At 36.6% G+C, this 24,937-nt stretch overlaps 1 protein-coding gene across 4 annotated transcripts in view; it reads right to left on the bottom strand.

Annotated features, from left to right (window-relative positions):
• The window catches only part of RhoGAP15B (RhoGAP_ARAP and RA_ARAPs domain-containing protein RhoGAP15B), a 33,750-nt gene extending 9,290 nt beyond the window's left edge, over window positions 1–24,460 (bottom strand). The window contains exons 1-7 of one of the 4 annotated variants that reach the window (XM_033484584.2): window positions 23,995–24,460; window positions 23,859–23,883; window positions 9,993–10,785; window positions 6,940–7,762; window positions 3,111–3,567; window positions 1,876–2,065; window positions 686–818 (exon numbers count right to left, since the gene is read on the bottom strand). In XM_033484584.2, the coding sequence (XP_033340475.2) occupies window positions 686–818; window positions 1,876–2,065; window positions 3,111–3,567; window positions 6,940–7,762; window positions 9,993–10,700 (2,311 nt within the window). In that variant the 5' untranslated portion in view covers window positions 10,701–10,785; window positions 23,859–23,883; window positions 23,995–24,460. Of the gene's footprint in view, window positions 1–685; window positions 819–1,875; window positions 2,066–3,110; window positions 3,568–6,939; window positions 7,763–9,992; window positions 10,786–17,457; window positions 17,807–23,858 lie in introns of those variants that run through there. The other 3 variants (XM_076519553.1, XM_033484583.2, XM_033484581.2) reach the window with 3 other exon arrangements.
• Window positions 24,461–24,937: the final 477 nt, after the last annotated feature.

Raw genomic sequence — 24,937 nt, 5'->3', positions numbered from 1 at the left:
AATTGTAATTTAACTACAATCTAACTCTAAACATTTTAATTACAAGTTATTTAGTAAACTTTTAACTTCTGCGCGATTTCTTTTTCTATTTTATGTTAACTTTTACGGTAACGCTTTAATTCCGTAATTTAACCGTAATTTAACTGCATTTTAATTGTAATTTAACTACAATTTAACTCTAAACATCTTAATTACGAGTTATTTAGTAAACTTTTAACTTTTGAACGATTTCTTTTTCTATTTTATGTTGGTTTTTACGCTAATGCTTTAATTCTGTAATTTAACGGTAATTTAATTGTAATTTTATTGTAATTTAACTGCATTTTAACTGTAATTTAACTGTAAACATTTTTCAAGTATAAGTTACTTAGTAAACTTTTAACTTCTGAATGATTTCTTTTCCTGTTTCATGTTAACTGTTATACTAACGCTTTAATTCTGTTCTAAAAGCTCAATTTTAACGGTTATTTTGTATTTTGACATTTCAAAGTAAAATATAAAATATAAAACATTGTTTAGGCTTTTTGAAACGATGGACGGTCTATTGATTCCGTCGAAGATGAACGAACGCAAGGTAAGTTATTTAAAAAATGGTTGCACGATTATTCCGATCGTTTCGATCAGTGGACGATCGGTACTTTAACGATATATATATAACGAGCAAGTATTTATTTATTAAACTCACCGATGCAACGTGCTTTTCGAAGATCGAGTTCCCCATGAGTGATAGCCACGGACTGATCGAGAGTCTTCGTATAGACCAGAGTCCTTTGATGCAGAAGAACCCATGCCGGAAACCATACACCTGTTACGCCTTCCTAGAACACGTATCACCTGATACATTAGTTAACAGTATCCGTTACCGAGTTTTAAACTAGGCCATTTTATAGTAACCCGTACTCTGTATTACGTTATAATAGAAGTTACCTTCTATTCTACCGATCCGAACGGCTCGATTTCAAAGAAAACAGCCTGGTTCACAATAGCAATCAATTTTCTCAAAGGATTGACATTTTTGCGCGCGCGACGTAAACAATAGTTTACTCAACTGAGAATTTTCGAGAATTGTCGAATAAAAATGCTCAGAAGACAGAGCCAACACTATCTACCGATCACCGTAGACATTGCGTGCAAAATACGAGCGAGTGAAATACCAAACATTTAACTTTAATTTAAGAGAACGTTTTTTAACATGCTCGATTGACCGAAATTATGAAACAAGAAAGAATAACACAATGCACTTAAAATACGTAATAATTTATAACCTGGATCTCCGTGTAAAATAAAAATTCTCCGACTGGACTGCGACAAACAGGTATTAAATGAACATTTGTCATCACTTTATATATTTTGAATAAATTGAAAATGATCGAACAGCATTCGAACAGTATTCCACTGTACTCACTGTTGTCATGTGCGAATAAAATCCGCGGTCTACTTTCATAACTTACATAATTATTGTTATCATAATATTACTATATTTAATTATTATATAAAATATAAATATAAATATAAATATAAATATAAATAAATTATAATTATATTATTATAATAATATTTTATATTAATATAATATAATATTATAATATTAATAATATTAATATAATAAATATATTATTAATTATATTATTATAATTATATAATTTAAATTATAATTATACATATATAATATAAATATATAATATATATTATATATTAATTTAGTATTATAAAATAAATAAATATATATATATATATATATATATATATATATATATATATATATATATATATCAAATACACATATCCGAATATAAATTCAGAAATACATAAGTCAACAGATTTTCCGTCGAATATCAAACAATCTGCACAAGAATATCCGTGTATCGCCGTTACCTTTAAGTAAACCCATCCCACCCTCGTCAGATCGGACGAGTATTTCGTGGGAAAGACTAGAGTGATCGCCTCCAATATTCGCTGGGCCCAAATTCGTCTTTCGGTCACACCTTTCGCGTAGAACACGTGGACGCTCGGCCTTCCTTCCACGCTGATCGCTACGCAGTGTACAGTATCGCCATCGATTCCTCTAAACATTTCAAATCGTTTCGTCAATCTCCGCAATAAACGCGATAAACGTACCGATTCCTCTCTTTTTGCGTAACCAAAAGTAGTAAATAAATCTCAATTGCAGCATGTCGGTTGCAAAATAACGTCAGATGGGCGACATTAATTTCGGACTATTATTTTATAGTAAAATTATAAAGTATGCCTTTCATACATAATGATCTAAAGAAAATGGTGAATCCTGAGGTTATTCGAAGTAACTTTTTCTTTAGCGAAAATGCAATCCGCGGCTTCGTTGACGAGTTATTAACGAAAAACAGTGACCAATGAGAGGCGAGCTCCGGTAGCGCGAGGCGGCCGAGCCAACTAGCGCACGAAGCCCAGTTCCGCGGTGACCAATGGGAGACGAGACCAGCTCACGCGGGCGGCCGAGCCAACTAGCGCACGAAGCCCAGTTCTGCTCATTGGCTCAGCTGTCTCGCGTCAGCCGAGCTCGCCTCTCATTGGTCAGCGTTTTTCGTCGATAACTCGTAAACGAAGCCTCGGAGAACAATTTTGTAAAGGAAAAAGTTACTTCAAATGACCTCAGGAATCGCCCCTTTCCAGGTGTTAACCTAATTATGTGACACCCTGTACACTGAACAAACCGAATGTTTTTTCTCGAAACTTTCTAGTTTCATTAATTAACCAGAGCTAGCTTCTGCAATCTCACCGAAAAATGTACAAGTTATTGTAATATATATTTGATTCTCGTCACATCATGTTTAACACTTTTATAAAACACATAATTCAATAAAAAAAAGATATCGAAGTATACAATTTAGCTGTTTTTTCGCGTCACAAAGAGTATAGTCGTCAGAAACAGCTAATCGGTCGAGTGGCCTTGAATTATTGGAGCCGACAACGCTGAACCGTTCTCAGCCGCAGAGCCTAATCCCGACGAGATGAATTCGTTCCGTACGTCTCACCCGGTACATACATCTCTAGATTCCGCAACACTACGGATCTAACTGTATCTACGGTGTCTCCGGGGCGTGTTCTTTCACGCCGTGAAAAAGCGGACTCACTTTACATCCTGCAGAAGATGAATGCTGTACACTGTGTCGAGTTGAATGACCTCCTTCGCAGTGGTCATGCTCTTGTCCGTGTAGAACGATAGTTTCTGGTCGGCCAGCATCGCCGCCCTCTGCACGAGGTCCTTCGCCCTCTCGATACCGACGCCGGACCTGTAGACGATCCCTTGATGCCTCGCAGGGTTCTGCGGCGCGTTCGACTTCGGCCTCTCCAGCTTCGTCGACTTCGAGGCCGAGCCTCTGGCCTGGTCCCGGTTCCGCGACAACAGCTTGCTGCCGCTCTTCACGAAGCTGATCATGTTCGGCCCGATACCGTGGGACGTCGAGTCGTGCCTCAGCTTCTTCAGCTTCTGTATCATGCCGACGCGACGATGCTCCTCCGCGTTTTTCGCGGCCGCGGGGCTCGCCGGTGATTCCTCGGCAGGTTTCGGGCTGACCGTCATCTTCGTGGCTGGAATTTGCGAAAGCAGGGTCTCGGTGATCAATCATAGAAACTTTGGAATCAGTCCCATAGGCACAGCAAACTCAGCTTTTTTCAGCAAACAAAAATGGACAATTTAAGAAGAGGGAATACGAGATTATTCGAGCCTTGCGGCTCGTTTTTATGGTCATTGACGATTACAGTAATGTCTCCCTTACTGACGCTCAGATTGTCCACTAAAATGGACGATTCGAGAAGTGGGAATACGAGATTATTCGGGCCTTGCAGCTCGTTTTTATAATTGTGGATAATTTATAACTATAAGAATAAACCGCAAGGCTCGAATAATCGTATCTCTTCTTCCTAAATTGTCCATTTTTGTGCGCGATCTGAGCGCGAATTAGGGAGAAATCGCTGTACAGTAATGTCTCCCTTACTGACGCTCAGATTGTCCACTAAAATGGACAATTTGGGAAGAGGAGAATACGATTATTCGAGCCTTGCGGCTTGTTTTTATAACTGTGGACAATTTATAACTATAAAAATAAACAATCTGGGCGTCAATTAGAGAGACATTACTTTAATTACATGTGCGCTGAGAATATAAAGAAGGATTTTGTTGACTAGCTGCAGAAAAATATTGACAATTAGCTGATAATTCGAAGCACAATTTAGGTCATAAGATGACGTACAAGTTAGCCGAACCGGAACAGATACGGGAGAAAAATGTCAATGGTTTTATTTTTAGAAAAGAACAATGTTGTTTGTTAGTCACTCCGCGGTGAACGTGAGCGAAAGATTTTATGGTAAAAATGTGTTCGCACGGCGTGACTCGTTTTCAAAGAAATATGGACTTCTGAACCGTCCGTATGTGAATCAACCTAATCTACTATTTCCTGCTTTCAATCGAATTTCCTGTTTTACGAACCAATTGCAACGGTGCCGATTAGGATAGGATGAATTGAAAAGATGAATTAATACAGAAATGATTCGTTACTCCTCTGGATATATAATATTAAAATAATAGATTTTTTACCAAGTAGGAAATAACAAATAAATGACCAATAAATATATGAAATGTTATGAACAGTTTGCATGAACAGTTTTTAATTCCTCGAACAATGTAAATACAAATAAAGATGGTCAACGAAATTTCCTTGTTTTTATAAAAATACAAATATCTATTTCTCTATTAATATTTTGTTTGTCCATGATCAGTAGATTAGGGATTTTTGTGAAAAACTATTTTAATATTCACCGCAACACAATGCAAATAAAGATAAAGATGGTCAATGAAATTTCCCTGTTTTTATAAAAATACAAATATCTATTTCTCTATTAATATTTTGTTTGTCCACGATCAGTAGATTAGGGATTTTTATGAAAAACTATTTTAATATTCACCGCAACACAATGCAAATAAAGATAAAGATGGTCAATGAAATTTCCCTGTTTTTATAAAAATACAAATATCTATTTCTCTATTAATATTTTGTTTGTCCACGATCAGTAGATTAGGGATTTTTATGAAAAACTATTTTAATATTCAGCAGGATACAGGGTGTCAAACTCGATACGTATTTTAGCGCTTTCATTGTTCGTGACGGACAAAGAAATGTTGAGAGAACAATGTGTGCTGCTTAAAGAAATAAGTGACTATCTAGAAATCATGGATGATCAACTCTCCTCTCGATGTCACGTTTCACAGTTCTCAAGGTCGACATATATTTTTCAACGCGATTGAACATTTCCGTTCCCAATAGATATTGTTATGGTTGGCGAGACAACGAGATCAATGATGCACACTATGTTGATCATCCGGTGACAGCTACTGTTACAGGAAACAGTTATCTGCGGGTATAGAAAAAAAAAATTCCATGTATCTCGACGTTGTTCACAGATTAATATTTGGTTAATTTGTAGACTAATTGAAATTTACAATCCGAAGGAATAATTTCATTTTCGTTCAACGTTCGGAACGAAGATCTGTTTTTTTAAACATATTTACTAACAGTATTTTCTTCGGATCCATTGATCTTCCTGTTGCACCCAATTGAACGATCTTCAATTGAAATTAATCAACCAATAATTGTGGAGATGTGGAACGGTTTTAAATGGTAGATTCAAATTGAGGTCTGTTGACCGTAATTAAAAATAACTTTCGGCCAGCTCGCTGTTAGATCTCTCATGATCGAACCGTCCGTGGACGATGGATTTTTTAACCCGCATAAAAAATTACGAGATCTGTCGAAATATATTACTGAATTGTTTCCAAAGGAAAGTCAGACATTAATTGATATTTTCTCAGCAGATTATCAAAAATTTGAACATACAGTGGCTCAGAAAACTATTAGAACGCCTTTTCAATCGGGATAACATTTTTCAAATTGGACTCAATGACTTCAATATTTCTTTTTCTTTGAGATAATAGACGATATCTAAAAAATATTTTTCAAGAATCGCAATTAGTGGGATTGATACAAATTGATAACAAATTTACGTTGAAAAAGTCGAGAAACTCGAGTGCTTCATTATTTTTGTCGATGTCATCGTTCGAACGTAATTGTTTAGACATTGTTTAGTAAACTTGCATCTCTGACATCTCAAAAAAATTTAAGTCACTTGGTACTATTAGAAAAATGTTGTTCTGTTTCAAAAGATGCTGTAGAATGAACAATATTCTTCATTAAAATAAGAATCGTCTCCGATTTCTTAATCAATTTCATCTGTTTTGAAAAAAGAAGATATGAATATTATGTATATTCCGCGTTTCGAAAATCATCTTTATCGACGCATCTATTATTCGCAAACAAGTTGAATAAGTATCGTTAATATCGGACTTAAGAAGCAGTTAAATTAACAATTAAAAGTTTATTCTGTTTCTTTAACGAACGTTACTGCAATATTTGCCGTAAGTACCAAATAAATAACTCATAAACGTTTCTTCACGATATAACCGTAAATTAAACAATTAAAAAATTACAAAATTAGTGACCCATCATTTTAACAGATTCCGCAAACACAGTGTTAATAAATCAGCATGCACCCTCGACGAATTAAACATTATCGCGCTAACAAAAACTGTTTAAAATCGGAAGTACAGTAAATTCTCTCTAATTGGCGCTCGGCTTGGAAACAAAAATGGACAATCTGGGAATAGGAGATACGATTATTCCAGCCTTGCGGCTCGTTTTAATAGTTGTTGACAATTAGTAATTATAAAAACGAGCCGCAAGACCCAAATAACCGTATCTCTCCCCAAATCGTCCATTTTCATGCACAAATCCGAGCGTCAATTAAGAAGAATTCACCGTATCCTCTCCAAATATTCCTAAAAAGAAACACCGCCGCCAACAGGAAATTCGAAAAAGCAATTTCCAGAACAAAGTTCAAGGTACCCACCGTTGCCTGAATGACCGTTATCATCGCCAGACGCCGCGTTATCGGCCGGCGAGTCGTTTTGTCGATCTCTGGGCGGTTTTCTGGGCGGCACGGCGGGCTGTTTCTTGGTGACCAAGTGCGCCAGCTTCGGCAATAGGGCCGGATTTTTGGCGACGGTGGCCTTGTCGGTCCCGGAGATAGCTTCGAGGGCCTCCTCGTACTCGTTCTTCGGCAGAGAGTCGATCCTCCTCGGCGGCACCGGCGGCACTGCCGAGATCTGCGGATGCGGGGCGTCCTCGTCGTCCATATCGTTCGGATCCTCCTCGTTATCGGCGACTTCTTGGAAATCGAGGATGCTGCCGGAACTGCTGGGCGAATCGCTGGTAGCCAACAGTGTCTCCAGCAGCATCATGTCATTGTTCCCGAAGTTGCTGTAGAGGTTCTCGGTATCGGCGGTTTTCGCGAACGGATCGAATTCGAACAACAACGACCGGCTGTTCTGCGCTCTGTTCTCGGAGCCGGACGTCTCCTGTTTCTCCTCCAATGGTGCTCTATGGGCGAGCAGGTTCTCGTACAAAGAGTTCTGCACGGATGCTTGGCTCTCCTCCGAGGCGGAGGACGTTCTGTTCACCAGAGGCTCGACGGACAGGTGGCAAGGTTCGGGCGTGTCTTCCTCGGCGCTGGAGATCCGATCCAATTCGTCGACCGCTTCGGACTTGCTGGCTGGGGCCGTGTCGTAGAACGTCCACGAATCGGACCTGGACAACCTTCTCGAGTCAGTCTTGTCGCGGGGAAGCGACCCGCTGGCGTCCGAGAGGTTCAAGCTCTGGTCAGAGTCGCTGGCCTGCCAACGGAAACCAAGTGATAAAGATCGAGTTGTTATCGCACGCGCGTTTTCTTTCGTGTAATTCTTCTTGTAATCCTATCGAGATAAGTGTACGTCGGATAAGGGAAGAATAGTGTTTCAGTAAATTAACCCTTTCCACTCCAAGCCATTCTTCAACCGCGAATATACAGGGTGTCTCAAAAATATCTCGCAATCCGAAAGTGGCGGGTTCCTCGGATCATTCGAAGCAACTTTTTCCTTTACAGAAATTGTCTCCGAGGCACCGTTAACGAGTTATTAACGAAATACAGTGACCAATGAGAGGCGAGCTCAGCTGGCGCGAGGCGACCGAGCCAATGAGCGGAACTGGGCTTCGTGCGCTGGTTGGCTGGGCCGCCTCGCGTCAGCCGTACTCGATTCTTATTGGTCACGGTTTTTCGTTAATAACTCGTTAACGGTGCCTCGGAGAAAATTTTTGTAAAGGAAGAAGTTACTTCAAATGACCTGAGGAACCCGCCATTTCCGGATTGCGAGACATTTTTGGGACACCCTGTATAATAATTTGTCTGACTTTTATGTCTGTTTCGTGCGACAAAGCGCATTTTATGCGTACGAAATCGAGTCTTGCGACTCATACGGCAGTTATACTTTTGAGAACTTTTTAAATCTAGACTTTGATGATGTGAAAATGATCTTGGAACGTTACTTAGCAATTTTAACGGTGCCTTGGAGTCACCCACTCGAGTACAAAGGGTTGATTCGCTGATATACTGAAACGATGTGCAGTTGGGAAGCCATCTTTGCGTTTGTTCGTTATTGGATATTTTTTAACTCTGTGAGATATTATATTAGCTATTCTATCTGTGCTACTGTGATCGACAGATCCTCGAGGCATGAAAAACTGTTATTTATTTTTTCGAAATCGAACATTTCTGTCATCGAAATGTAGGAATGAAAGTGTACGTGAGAACATGCGGGAAACAAGAATGGTCTCGTTCTACACTAAATTCTTCCTAATTGGCGCTGAGACTGAATGGACAATCTGACCGTAAATTAGGGACAATTTACTGTATCAGGGAAATTATCGAGGGCTGCCGATCAACGTAGCTGTGAAAAAAATCGTTGGGCGAGGAATGGAACAGTTTCAAGAAGAAGAAATGTTTCTGGTTGTTTGGTGCGAGTTGAGAAGCAGTTTCTCTGTTCAGAGTTGCAATTGAACGTTCTGTAACTGTGTATCAAATGAACGATGCGGGTTTGAGAAGTCATCTGTATGTTTACGTACAGTAAATTCTCCCCAATTGACGTTTCGAAGAAAATTTGGGAAGAGGAGACACGATTATTCCAGCCTTGCGGCTCGTTTTATTACAGTCGTTGATAATCGGCAAGTATAAAACGAGCTGCGAGACTCGAATAATCGCACCTCCTTTTCTCAAGTTGTCCATCTTTGTTTTAAACATTTCAATAAAGTAATACTTTGAAAATTGTAATTCAATAACATTTTGAACATTTTAATTAAGGGTAACATTCTAAACATTTCAATTAAATAATACTTTGAAAATCTGAATTCAATAACATTTTGAACATTAAGAGTAACATTCTAAGCATTTCAATTAAATAATACATCGAATATCTGAATTCAATAACATTTTGAACATTAAGAGTAACATTCTAAGCATTTCAATTAATTAATACTTTGAAAATCTCGATTCAGCAACATTGTGAACATATTTCAATTCAGTTACATTATCAACATATTAATCGAATAACAAACATCCTGAACCCATCGATTAAGTATAATAAAACATAAAATGATCTTCCGATCGCATGAAAAAGCACCAACAATTAATCTCGAAATTACTCTAATCACCAGCAACCCGTCTAAACCTCCCCCAAAAAGAAACGGCCCGGATGCAACTGATAAAAAAAAATCGTCTCTCGCCCTTGAAAACCGTCCCAACAACCCAATAATCCTTTGCACTCAATCTGTTGACTCAGAGGCACCACTAAAATTTGTTACATCACGTTTCAAAATAATTTTTATATCAACAAAATTTAGATTTCAGAAATTATTAAGAGTGTAAAAATTGTTGTGTGACTCCCAAGAGTCAATTTCACATGCATAAAATGCATTCTGCGATATAAAATAAAAACACTACAAGTTAGAAAAATGATTTTATATTTATAGTTAAAATATCTTCGAGTGCAAAGGGACGATATTCGATCCCGAGAAGAAATCTCGACGAATTACCTGGTTCAGCGCGAAATTCAGGAGACTGAACGACTCGGGGAAGTCCCTGTCGGTCTTCTCGGATACGGTGGAGCTTATCGTGTCGTATCGGTTGCTGCCAGACGTGACGGACTGCAGTTCGTCGTAGATAGATTCGTCGGGATGCGGGGGTGGAGGATAGTCCGGTGGCGGGGGGCTGGTCCGCGTCCCGGAAAGGTCCTCCTCGTTCCTCATGCTCCTCAAGTTGGTGTTCAGAGGACTGTAGAACGTGATGCTGCTGAAGATGTCGTTGGCCGGCATGGAAACGCACCTCTCGTCCTCCATCAGGTCGTTGTACGGCTTGCAGCCTTCGGCGTTGTCCTTGAGCAGGTCGTCCTGGTTCAGCGAGGTCAGTCGCCGCGTCAGCAGGTTCTTCACGGACTTCTCGAGCCGTATGCTGGCGTTTCTGGTGCTGGAGATCACCGCGCGGCCCTTGGTCGTCACCTTCTCCGAGATCTCGTCCTTCAGCTGGCGGGAGCTGGTGCTCAGGTTCCGGAAGAACTCGTTGTTGTTCGCCGTCCGAGTGTCCGGGATCGATTTCGCGTCGTCGGTCTTCTCCGATTGGCCGGAGTCGCTGCTTTGGCTGCTGTGGCAGCTGCTCACCGGAAGCGTCGGCGGAAGCCGGCGCGGCGCTGGCACCGGCCGATGCGGCACCACCGATCTGGGCTTCGGGATCGGTTTCACCTCCATCACGGTCGGCTCGGTCTCCGACTCGCCGATCTCTATCAACCGAACCACCCAGGAGCGTAGAAGCAGCGCCACATGCTTCGTTTCCCTTAATCAGAGATTCGTTCGGACCATTAGACTGACTGCTAACGGTGCTGTTCGAATGTTGCTAGGATTTGTGGAATACAAAATGGCTGAACTGATATTTCCTATGGAACATTTTCGCTTTATAGTTTCGATTTCGTTCGTTAAATTACTTCGATATTGTGCGAATTTTTCGAGTTGATAGTCAGCGCTTAACCCGGTGTTGACCGGGCGGTACATGTGTGGGGGTGGTTCACTGTCTAAGGGTGGTACAGTGGACCCCCACCCTTAGGAAGCTTTACCTGCTTTTCGTGTTTATTCGAATCAGTATAATATAATTAATACGATATATATATATATATATATATATATATATATATATATATTTATAAGTATTATATATACCATATATATAATACTTATAAATAGTAAATATAGTAAATATACTATAAATACTATAAAAAATATATAATAAATACTATATAAATATACTATAATATAGTATATTATAGTATACTAGTATACTATATTATAGTATATTTATTTATTTATTAATTATATTATACTGATTCGAATAAAGAAACATAAAACATACGTAGACATACTTATATCATTATTAGACTGCGGATTTTATGCATTTATGAGAAAATTGATAGCGCGAAATACGAAATAGGGAGAACATCGGAACTACCTTTTTATGTATTTATGGAACACCCTGTACGTATCGATGATAATGTAAAGATCATATCAATTACCGTTCAATTTCAATCGACCGAAACTATTATGACACTGCGTATACTACGAAGTGTTATGCACTGTTATGCTTGTTCCTGTGCAATTTGCGACGATAATTTCATAATTCAGTTATCAATTCGGCGTTGAACATATGTAGCTATGTATATGTATGTATATCGAACCGAGTTTCAGTTTCAACTAACGCTAAACTTCTCTCACATGTGGATAGATTAGGTAACGCGGCATGTTTCGAACGGATCACATGCATCGTGTGTATGTATATGCATAACATTCTTGCGCGCGATAGCAAAATGTTACGGCTGGTACGCGAACGTAACAGGTGTCGTTCGTCCGATCTACACTTGTCTGTGTTAGACGATAAAGGAATAGCAATTTCTGATAACAATAATCTAACAACTCGTGCAGATGCGTTCATACGACAATTCATTTCCTCTGAGAGAGAGAGAGAGAGGGGGGGGGATAGATATAGATAGATAGATAGATAGATAGATAGATAGATAGATAGATAGATAGAGAGAGAGAGAGAGAGAGAGAGAGAGAATCAATTTTACTGCATAATAAGATAGAATTACGATGTTGGGGTCACGATAGACTCCAAATAAAAAATATAAAAGAAAGTGTTAATCTAATTCAAGAAAAATGGTCCACTGGATTTGATTTTTAGTTGGCATATAAAATACTAAAAACATGCAACGTTAAACTTTGACTGTAAAATATAAAAATACAAAATATGAAAATAGAAAAAAAATAGAAAATATAATAATATAAAATATGAAAATATTAAAAATAAAAATATAAAAATACAAAATGTAAAAGTATAAAATATAAAAACATAAAATATAAAAATACAAAATATAAAAATATAAAATGGAAAAAAAGTTAAACTTTGACTGTAAAATATAAAATAGAAATACTTGGAGTCACTCGCGTGACCTCAGCAGACCAGTTAATAACTATGGAGAAATAGAGAGACCATTTCTTTAAAACAACAGACTCATAATTTGATTCATTAACAATACGAGGAATTGACTAATTATACAGGATGAGTCACATTACTCCGCCACCGCAAATTAGTTGGCAACTTTTTCGCCGTATACGAGAACGTTCCGCGCGCAGAATTTGTGCGGTATCAAGTGGAATTTAAGAATGCGATAGTTATTTCCGGATGAGTTGCACTGTTATCCAGATACCAGTGGAACAAAAATGATATTTCACGGCGGAACATATCAATTAATATGAAATCACGAAAATGTGTCCGATACTTTCTCTGTTGTAGAAAGTAATAATTAATCAACGATAACTAGACCGCGGATCTTTGTGCAAAATAAAAATTCTCTGCAAGAAAATTCTCGATTGCAAGAACCGTAAGTTAGATAAAAATTCTTTTACTCTTTCAATAATTCTAAATAAGTTGAAAATGATGCAACGATATCCTCGAATCCTCCTAATTTCTTTACCGTTTTGTCTAACTAGCAATAATAACAGACTAATAATAACTTCGAAGCAAATTCTTTTCTTCTTCGTCACAACCATAATAAAATCATTTAATATAATAATAATAATAATAATTAATAATTATTATTATATTATAATATAAAATAATATAATGTAATATAATATATATTATTATTATTAATAATATTATTATAATATTATTATAGTATAATATAACAATAATAATTTTAATCCTCCTAATTTCTTTACCGTTTTGTCTAACTAGCAATAATAACAAACTAATAATAACTTGGACGCAAATTCTTTTCTTCTTCGTCACAACCATAATAAAATCATTTAATATAATAATAATTATTATATTATAATATAATATAATATAATATATATTATATTATTATTATTAATAATAATATAACAATAATAATTTTAATTAAATCGTACGCAATTTTCGAGTAAACTAAGCCGACAGGGTAAGCTCACCCTATAAACCATGGTGTTCCGACATTGGTATAATCCATGGACGTATTTGTCCTTGAAAAAGTACTTCCAGAGATACCAAGCTACCGGATCACCGAGGTGCTCCTTATCTCTTCGTTTCGTATTTCAGTAAGCGAACTACTTTTTGGTATTTTTACGATCGCTGTCACGATTAATAATATAATCAACCGCGTTGTAAAATCTCGTCACGGTTCACCGACGGCGTCCTCGTCGCCATACATTCGAACGAACCAAAAGTCGACGGTGTGATCAATTATTCGATGGTCGTCGACCAAGTGTTCGACGGAAGGTTTCGATGCTATCGCGGCCGTGCGTACGTATTGTGCGTCTCGGGACTCTCCGAACTGGTTAAACGCGTCGAAAGAACACACAACATCGGACCCAGAGCGAAGTGTTTCAATTCCTTAACTCGCCGTCCCTTCGCCGCTCTTCGCAGTCACTCGAGTTCAATCAATGAGAGCCGGTTTAAATTGAGGGTTGTAACACGTTTGATGGTATCGCGTGATTCGGGCCGGCGTACACGCGACGTACTTTTGCCGTCCAATCGCCTATAATTTTACCGATTATTGCGGAAGAACCGGCTGATATTTGTGAGATCATTTGAGCGACGAATTGTTCGGAACGATTGTTCCGCGGATGCTTTTGGTGCATTTTCCTCGTTGATGAATCGTTCGCGACGCGTGCACGCGCGCGAAAAAGTGAAATCGTCAGCGACAGTTGGCGGATTTTAATAATGCATGATCCACGGCTGAAGAAAAGTGAAAACTTCGTAAAAAGCGTCGGCAGACGCGACGACGGATTCCAATTATTCCGGAAACAAATTCTTGCGATTCCCGTGAATCATGAAACGCGAATCATTGAACGAATATTTAACACCGTTTCTAATTATTTCATTGATTGCTTCATTAGTCCCGGTGTGTACAATGATCCTTGATACTTTTAATGACCAAGGATCTGTGCTATTTTTAGTGAAAAAAGATATAATATACTATTATAATAATAATTAATAATAATATAATAATATATATATTTAAAATATAAATTAAATATATAAATATAATATAATACCGACATATAAATATATATATATAACATTAATATATTATTAATATTTATATTATTTTATATTATATTTTAATATTTATTTACTCTTTTAATAATATTCTAAATAAGTTGAAAATGATGCAACGATATCCTCAAATCCTCCTAATTTCTTTACCGTTTTGTCTAACTAGCAATAATAACAGACTAATAATAACTTCGTATTATTATTATATTAAATGATTCTATTATGGTTATGACGAAGAAGAAAAGAATATAATATAATTATAATATATTATAAATATTTATATTAATTATTAATTTTTATGTATTTATTTTTATATTTATTATTATATAATTTTATTAATAATAATTATTATTATTAATTATTATTATAATCTACTATTTTTGATGAACAATGATCTGTACTATTTTTAATGACCAATGATCTCTATTATTTTTAATGACTGTACTATTTTACTATCTGTACTATTTTTTTGCTACTTTTAATGACCAATGATCTATACTATCTTTAATTAACAATAATCTGTACCATTTTTAATGAACAATGATCTGTACTATTTTTATGATCTGTATAATTTTTATGAACAATGATCTGTACTATTTTTAATGATCAATGATCTCTATTATTTTTAATGACCAATTATCTGTACTAATTTTATGATCTGTATAATTTTGATGAACAATGATCTGCTCTTTTTTAAATGACCAATGATCTGCACTATTTTCAATGACCAATGATCTGTACTACTTGTGATGAACAGCGATTCCTTTCTAATTTGAATGAACAGCGATCCTTTCTATATTTAACGAATAATGATCCTTTCTACATTGAACGAACAACGATCCTTTCTACTTTTAATGAACAATGATCTCTGCTCTTTTAACGTGCAACGATCCTCGCCCTTTTAACGAACAAAGTTTGAATGGCCGTATCAACTTTATACAATACAAGTTGCCAACAGTCTAACTTGATCGAACTGTTACGGCATAGAACACGAACACGAATATTTCGTCACTTCAATGACTAATGATCCTGCTTTCCTGACGAACAATATGCGAATGGATAGGCTCTATTGCACAGTAGATACCAACGGTAAATTAGCAATTCTAAAGTAATATAAGATAGCGATTATAATTTTTTCGCGTGTTAATCGCCTGTTATCGCTGCGCTGCGAATTTTATGCACTCACGGTTGAATTGGCTAAGCGAAATACGTCAGAGAAATTTCAGAATCTTGTTGTACTATGTTTAATCAATTGAAACGATTGGAAGGGGACACGCGTCTTTGTTCAACTCTAAACAATTGACGCGGACAATTTTTGCTCTGTATATATGATTGACATAGATGACAATATTTACTCTGCACAGTTGATGCATACAATTTTTCATTTGCATCGAAATCGCAGTCTCGTTGTCGCTTCGAGAGTCTGTGCAAAGAGATGACAATGCAATCTATCCTAATTAGAGGGTCCGTTGTTTGTCTGAAGACGAACACACTGTTTGCAGATTGTTGAAACTGAACGAGGATGTGACACGTACACGCTAAATCTATTGCACTCGGAACGATTAATACTTCAGCCTTTTATGATCCAAGAAAAATATCATGCTGTTGCATGAGCCGTTGAAGGCAGAAACGGTGTGAGTGAAAACATTCATGGATAATGCAGGATGAATTAAAAGCTTTTTTATGTAATCTCAAGCTTTGGCTTAAAATAATAAAAGAATAGAATATTCTTTGGTATGCTTTAATTTGAAATAATAAAATGGTAGAATATTTTCTGGTATGCTTTAACTTGAAATAATAAAATAATAGAATATTTTTTGGTATGCTTTAACTAAAAATAATGAAAGAATAGAATATTTGTTAGTATGCTTTAATTTGAAATAATAAAATAATAGAATATTTTCTGGTATGCTTTAACTTGAAATAATAAAATAATAGAATATTTTTTGGCATGCTTTAACTAAAAATAATAAAATTTAATAATAATAATTTAATTAATAATAAATAATAATAAGATAATTAAAATAATAATAATTAAAATAATTTAATAATAAATTTAATAATAATAATAATTTTTGGTATGCTTTAACTAAAAATAATAAAATAATAGAATATTTTTTGGTATGCTTTAACTAAATATAATAAAATAATAGAATATTCTTTGCTATGCTTTAACTAAATATAATAAAATAATAGAATATTCTTTGCTATGCTTTAACTAAAAATAATAAAATAATAGAATATCCTTTGCTATGCTTTAACTAAAAATAATAAAATAATAGAATATTCTTTGCTATGCTTTAACTAAAAATAATAAAATAATAGAATATTCTTTGCTATGCTTTAACTAAAAATAATAAAATAATAGAGCATTAATTGGTCTGCTTTAACTAACAATAATAAAAGAATAAAATATCAAAATAGAAAGAAATTGACTCACACCACTCCTACTTTAAACGGCTCACATGTATTTAATAAAAAAAAAGCATGCAGATCTCTACACATATGGTTCAATTCGCAAATATGACACGTAATTAATAAGCTCGCAGTCTCATGCACAAGCGTTAGTACCGAATCGCAGTCGTGTTAGTGAGTAAATGATGGAAGATGTGAACGAATCATTTGCACTCGATGATTCCAGCGTTCCATCGGGTGACACCATATTGGATTCGTCTATGAAAGCGAGCACACGTGTTCGAAGATGTTAATCCAGCACACCACGTTGCCGACACCGACTCGAAGAGTAACGTCAATTGGATTCGTTCGTACTTGAAAGTGCTTTTGCATCCAGGTATGTGTTCTCGTCGAGTGCAAAGAATTGATAAGAATGATATATCGGCACGGTTATGACCGAGGTTGCGTTAAAGCACAGAACCGTATGGGAATCGAGCGTAGATTGAATAAAACCGTTGTCCACACTTGGAAAGGTTCGACGAATGTATGTCATAGCATCTGCGTCCATGGCGGCGGCGATTTTTACACAAAGAGTTGTCAACACTTGCTGCGCGCATTCTACCGACGACAGTGAAGCATTCTGCCACTTCGACAGTAAAAGACAGCTCAGCGCGAGGTACTGGAAGGTTGAATCACCGCATCCGAGTCACGTGATACGCAACGAGGAGTTGGAATAAATCGAGTTTCGTAATTTCGAACGCAGTCGATTATCACTCCTCCTCCGTTCCTCTCGAATCTCGCTTTCGATTTTTGTTTTTACCGAATTTAATATGCTAATTTTAATGTTTGCAATATAAATCGTTTTTAATTTATCTTTTCTTTTTTTTTTTAAACATTTATCGCTGTAGATACAGAATTTTGATATTTTTACTGAATTTAATAAGCTAATTTTAAGGCTTGCAATATTAATCGTTTTTAATTTATCTTTTCTTTTTTTTTTAAACATTTATCGCTGTAGATATTGAATTTATTATCTATATTTATAATTAGATATAATTATCTATATTTATAATTAGATATAATTATCTATATTTATAATTAGATATAATTATCTATGTTTATATATTTAGATATTATTATCAATTAGATATTGAATTAATTCTTGCAAGAATTTCTTTAACTGTGAAATATTCGATGGAACATTTAAATTTGAATTGAGGAAACATAATTGCAATCATATTCACTTTGCAAAAATATGAATTCCATTCTCTGCGTTAATGGAAGCGTTTGCACTTGTCATGCACGACGTGAAAGATATGAGAATCGAGATGCATCCATTGACGAAATAATTTGAATGATAATTACGCCGCGTTTAACGCATTCAGTATTCCAGCCGCGACGCTAAGGATGTCAGCGGACTCTTAACGTGAATTATTAACACCCTTAGGGTTAGAAATCGGTTGAACATTTTTGTATTAAGAAATTTGTTTATAGTTGCATCGCTAGAGTTTTGGAGTGTTTTAATTAATAGTACAGTTTAAAATTTAAAAGAATAGAACTATAATTATAATATATATAATGTATTTAATATTATAATTATTTTAATATTATTATTATTAAATTATAATTATAATATATATATAAATATAATGTATTTAAAATTCGTAAGTATTAACCCTAGAACACTTACAACAACTATTAGTTTGATTTAAATCAGTTTTTTAGATCACGTTAGATCAGTTTTTAAACATATTTTTCGAGAAACTTCTTGTAAACTAAACCAGTGCAATAACAATTTATTTTATTTAACTGCCCACAATTGAGTGATTAACCGAGGATTTAAATAAACTATAGAGTTGTGAATTATTCATCTAGAAAATAAAAAGATCGCTCACCTTAATCCTTAGAAAGTATAATGATAATAATAATAATAATAATAATAATAATAATAATAATAATAATATCAGAATTGGGAAACTGGCTTATCGTCAAAAAATATTAACAACAGGATTGTTTGCGTCTATAATTAAAATGATTGAATCGTCTTCTAACAAAGCGAACCTTTTTTGTGCTAAAAATAAAAAAGTACGGTAAAAGAAATACCTACTTTTTATATAATTTTTTCATTCTATTATAAACTACGAAAGGGCCAAGAAAACATATTATTAACAATTCCTACAATTTACAAAAGCATATTCAAAAATTAAGAATCGCACATAATTTTAAGATACATTTTATAAAATCTAATTTTCATTTTTTATACAGTGCGCGTAAAAAATCGTCTGAAGCGAACGAGCCGCGAGCATCAATTTATATTTCGCGGGAAATCAACGATCTACACGGTTCGGCACGGTTTGAATCATCGCCGGGGGACCACGTGACCGACACCGAACAGTCAGAATGGTGGAAAAAAACAGTAAATTAACGCCGCTACAGTATTTTCTAGCGGCGTGCGTGAATCATCATCGGCTGGTAATCCGATACAGACAGACGAGTTTCCGGTTCTCTCGTTAACCGATATATTTACGTCACGCGAACGTTTCCATGGTTGTTCGGTTCGAATCCGAGAACGGATGTCTCTGGATCTACGTTCCCATGCGAACCATTGGACAAAGGTGAGCCGTTCGCCGTTCCTCCGCTTAGGCACGAAACGGAACGTGAATCATTCACGAGCCACGGCGGCGGCGGCGGCGGCGGCGGCGGCGGCGGCGGTAGCGGCGGATCCATCAGAGTTTCTAAAATTAACTGATAGTCGCGCTCCGCGAATGATAAGTGTATGCCTCCTCGTTACATCCTAAACGCGCGCGTAACTTCCTTCGACGTCGAACCTAAAGCAAGGACTCCCGTTCTAAAAGTGGAACGCGACAGAGAGCTGGATTCCCTCGGGTCGCCGCCAGCCCCACTTTCTCGTTGTAAAATTCTCACTATTGTTCCCGATGCAACATAATCGGGCACAACGCGCTGCGTCCGATCTTTGACGGGATTCTGGGTCGAATTTAGTAACACCTCGCTGATTCCTCCATCCAGGCCACTTTTACAGCGCCAGAATTATTCGAACAAAATTCGACTCGAACAACATTTCGAATAAATTCCTCCAATGAAATTTTAATCAAATATCGTTTCGAATAAATCCTTCGAACATAGTTTCATTTGAATAAATTCTTCGAATATAGTTTTATTCGAATGAATTTTTCGGATATAGTTTTATTCGAATAATGATTCGAATAAATTTTTTGAATAATGATTCGAATCAGTTTTTCGAATTATGATTCGAATCAATTTTTCGAATATAGTTTTATTCGAATTATGATTCGAATCAATTTTCCGAATATAGTTTTATTCGAATAATGATTCGAATCAATTTTTCGAATATAGTTTTATTCGAATTATGATTCGAATCAATTTTTCGAATAAAATGTGATTCAAATAATATAAGGAATAAATTCTTTTAATCAAATTTGGTTCAAATAATATAACGAATAAATTCTTCGAACAAAATGTTATTCAAATAATGTAAGGAACAAATTCTTTTAATCAAATGTTATTCAAATAATATAAGGAACAAATTCTTTTAATCAAATGTGATTCAAATAATATAAGGAATAAATTCTTTTAATCAAATTTGATTCAAATAATATAACGAATAAATTCTTCTAATAAAATTTAATTCAAATAATATAACGAATAAAATTCGTTAAAAAAGAAACAAATTAAATCCCGAGCCCAAAACCCGACCAATGTACATATATCGTTTCACAACAATAACAATATTGCATTTATTCAAATTTCATTTCTAAAAATGGCTCGTAAAAATATTTCTATAACGTGACAAATTCTAAAAGGAAATATTAGAACAAAAGCGTGCACCGAATGTTTGTTCATAACCTTCATTAACATTTCTCGTAGCAAATACGTCCGTTCCATTTGATTATCGATTCCCTGTCTACACTTTGATTAATATCAATTAATGTCTGTATGCCCGTACACGATTGACTAATCAATTATGTCAATTATCAGTTGCAACGTCGACGTCGCTTAGATCAGCCGAGGATTCCCGTTAGACGTTTCTATAGACAAAAAGATGTCCGGTGGCACGTGACTCGAAGACCATCGGGATTACAGCAACACGATGATAACGATGATGATCCCTTCTGTCCGTGAATCACTTCTACGTCGATATGTCGCGAACGCGACAAAACTCTGCTCGAGTAACAGGCCAAAATATAGGTGAACCGGAGAGCCAATGAGAAAGTTGCTCCAATTACTCCTATCAGCCGAATGGCACACTTGGCAACTGGCCGCTCGGCGGACAAACACTTGCCAAAACGCAGATCATTATCTGCCCGCGACTTTATCAGTCGATTAACGCGTTCTCTCGTTTAACCCTTTGCGTTCGAAGCCCGTTGAACCATAAATCTAGAATAATTTTTCTGATTTATAGTATCTCCATTTTATACGACAAAGTGCATTTTATGCATACGAAATTGAGTCTTGCGGTGACTTGTACAACAGTTAGACTTGTAACAATTTTTCAAATTTAAACTTTGTTCATATAAAAATTATCTTGGAGCGTGAATGAACGATTTTAGTGGTGTCTCAGAGTTACCACTCCAGTGCAATTATAGTATCTCCATTTTATATGACAAAGTGCATTTTATGCATACGAAATTGAGTCTTGCGGTGACTCGTACAACAGTTAGACTTGTAACAATTTTTTAAATTTAAACTTTGTTCATATAAAAATTATCTTGGAGCGTGAATGAACAATTTTAGTGGTGTCTCAGAGTCACCATTCGAGTGCAAAGGGTTAACAATTGGCCCGGTATACCGGTCGAAAGGGTTCGCATCTTTTATATTCGAATTGTTGACGTTGCGAAGATCCGCTCTTAACACTTCCACGATCGCGCTAGAAACCTCAAAAATTTTCATAAAATTAAAATATTTCATTCGATTAAACAAAAATTATGAAGCAAACTTATATGGGATCGATTACTTCTTCAGCATTCGTACCTCTTGCAAATCTTAATAAAATTAAGCAATCATTTTTAATTTTTCATTAAGCATCCATTCGGTCGTCAATCGACTGAATTTAAAACGGGGAGATCTCCCCGTTCGGTTGGCTACGTGTTAAGAAACGATCGAATGAGTTCCATTATCCGAGCTTGCTTCGTAATAACCCCATACTGAGAAGGTCCTTGTGCGAAATTAAAATTTTGTGACTCAACCACGGCGAGCAAGCTGTTTTTAGCACTAAACCCATCGAGCACTTGAACCGACTGCGTTAACGATTTTGAATCGACCCTTTGTACTCGAATCCATTTCCAATTCTAAATCTTCCGACCCGCGATTAGTATGTTCTGTGCAAATGAATCGAGATCTCGTTATAAAGCTTAGCAACAAGTGTAATTATGTCAGATCATATACAGTACATATTAAGTAAAAAATATAATGTAATAATTCTATGGCGACTACGCTTAATGTATATATACATTACCTTATTTTATATTTTATTTTATTTATTATATTATACAGGGTGTCCCAGGTTTTAATGTTCTAACTTCGTCAGTATATTATATATATATATTATAATATATAAACTTTGTTAGTGTATTCTATGGCACAAAGTAAGAAAGAAATGTTATGTAAACATAGGTCATATAGAGCTTTATTAAGAAGTTATAACAAAAATTCAGAATAGGAATATAGTAATCAACTAAAAAAAAAAATAAAAAATAAAAAAAATCTTCGATCGATGTCAATCATGTATTGTCAACAACGGTTATTAATACATTTCGAAATGTATTAATAAACACAGCTTACATAAACACACGGCTTGTGCTGATCTATTCAAGCCAATGCTCGCAGTAACAGCAAATTGATTACTATTCCTATCCTGAATTTTTGTTATAACTTCTTAATAAAGCTCTATATGACCTATGTTTACATAACATTTTTTCTTACTTTGTGCCATAGAATACACTGACAACGTTTGAACATTAAAACCTGGGACACCCTGTATATCCAATTGTTTAGAGATTCAACTTGAAAGTCGAATTTTTAAAAACCCGAGGATCATGTTGAACGATTTAGTTCGCCTTTGGCACATATAAATGCGTGAGAATAGACTATAGTTTACCAAGATCGTAACGATCGTTACGATCGACTCTTAAAAAAATCGATACCATTATTTTACTTTGTGCCATAGAATACACTGACAAAGTTTGAACATTAAAACCTGGGACACCCTGTATATACAGTGTTCGGATTTGCAGAATAACCTCTTTATAGAAGTTAAAACTGCCGAATAAAAAGAGAATCGCGGTACAACCGTGCCTTCAACAATTAAAAAAAAAAAGCATAAAGTCGTCACTCGAGTGCGAAAGGGTTAAACGGCTGTAAAACAACCGAGTTGATCAATGAACTGAAAATAACGCATGAAACGGTTTCGAACTTTGAATATCTGTTCGCGGTATCGAAGATCGGCTACGAATTTTCACAAGAAACGCATCGAATCCACAGTCTGGCGATAACAAAGACGCGAAGGTCTCGCTGTATCCAGTCTATTTTCTAAAGCAACGGACGTTGGCCGCTTTCAGGTGGGTTCACCGTTGAACCGCTCGTTCGCAAAAGACTCTGCAAGCAGAGGCTATCGTCCGCCCACTTGTTTCTTCATTATTTATACCGTTGAACGGCTGCCAACGTGGTAGACGTCAAAGCACGCGAGATCAGTACCTTAGGAATTAGAAGCTTCGATGCTCGAGGGCATCGAAGGATCGAAAAGACACGAAGGAAGCTGGTTTTTCTAACGGGAATAGAAACTTGTTGATCGCCTGAGAAAGAGAGAGCGAGAGCGAGTGCGAGAGAGAAAGAGAGAAAGAGAGAGACAAAGAGAACCGCAGAACCGAAGGAACGAAACGCGCACTTACCTTGAACCGTTCCCAAGACGAGTCCCTGAAACGATACACGAAGATCTCAGTGATTTCTCCGTGGCGGCGCGTAATGATCTAGCGAATATTACTTAAGCTCGAATCTCTTTATCGTCCGGCGGGGTCAGAGACCCACCTGGTTGATGGCCGTTGCCACTGTCATCTCTTCCCCCGCGTCTCCTCTCTTCCCGTTCGGTCGCTTCTCGCTGCTCACCTTCGAAAAGGTGGACACACAACGGACACGGACACAGCGGGCACGCGCACAGGCGAACGCTCACGCACAACGTGGCACCGCACACACCCGAGCCGAAACTCACACTCACGGAATTCACGGTTCACGATCAGGCTACTCCTTTCTCTTCGCATTCTTTGACATCTCCGCCGGAGTTCTTGCTGCCACAGTCGAACAACCACTTTGCGTGGACGTGAAAACGAAGATTCCGACGATTCGTATCTCCGCGCCGATACTTTTCAGGATAATCGACAGGGACGATAGGCACAACCGTTCGCACAAAGAGAGAACACGGACTGACACTAGCCGACCGAGGCAGCTCCGGCGGCGCGATCACTGCTACCGCTCTTTTTCTAGTCGCTCGGGAGACTGGCGGTACACTGACGCGCGGTGCATCCCTTCCCCTTAATATTATTTTCTTCTCTACTCCCACCACTGTCGTCGCTGCTCGCCTGTATACCAGGTGGCACTCCTAAAACGATGCTCGAATCTGCTGTTGTTTCGTCGATGGAATCGGGCAGTGCCGATCGAGAGCAACGATTCATTTCGTAGCTGCGACGAGATTGGAGTTGACTATAAATTGCGTATGTTCTTTTGTAGGACGTACTTGTTTAAATTAAATTCATCTTTTGACAGGTCACGTATTCGATTTTATTTCGAATCAAATGATCATCGTTTTGAGGGACATGCTCGTTTAAATTCACCCTCGTACAGGTTATATTCGATTTGACTTCAAGTTAAATATTCATACATTTGCGGATCGTGTTCATGTTTTTAGATCAAATTCGTTCTCTTACGGATCATGTTCAAATTTTTTTCATTGTATTCATCCTTTGGCAGGTCACCT

Source organism: Megalopta genalis, chromosome 1 (assembly GCF_051020955.1).
Source record: "Megalopta genalis isolate 19385.01 chromosome 1, iyMegGena1_principal, whole genome shotgun sequence".
Taxonomy (NCBI): Eukaryota; Metazoa; Arthropoda; class Insecta; order Hymenoptera; family Halictidae; genus Megalopta; species Megalopta genalis.
The sequence above is the reverse complement of the archived record's forward strand: the minus strand, read 5'-3'. Positions and strand labels throughout refer to the sequence as shown.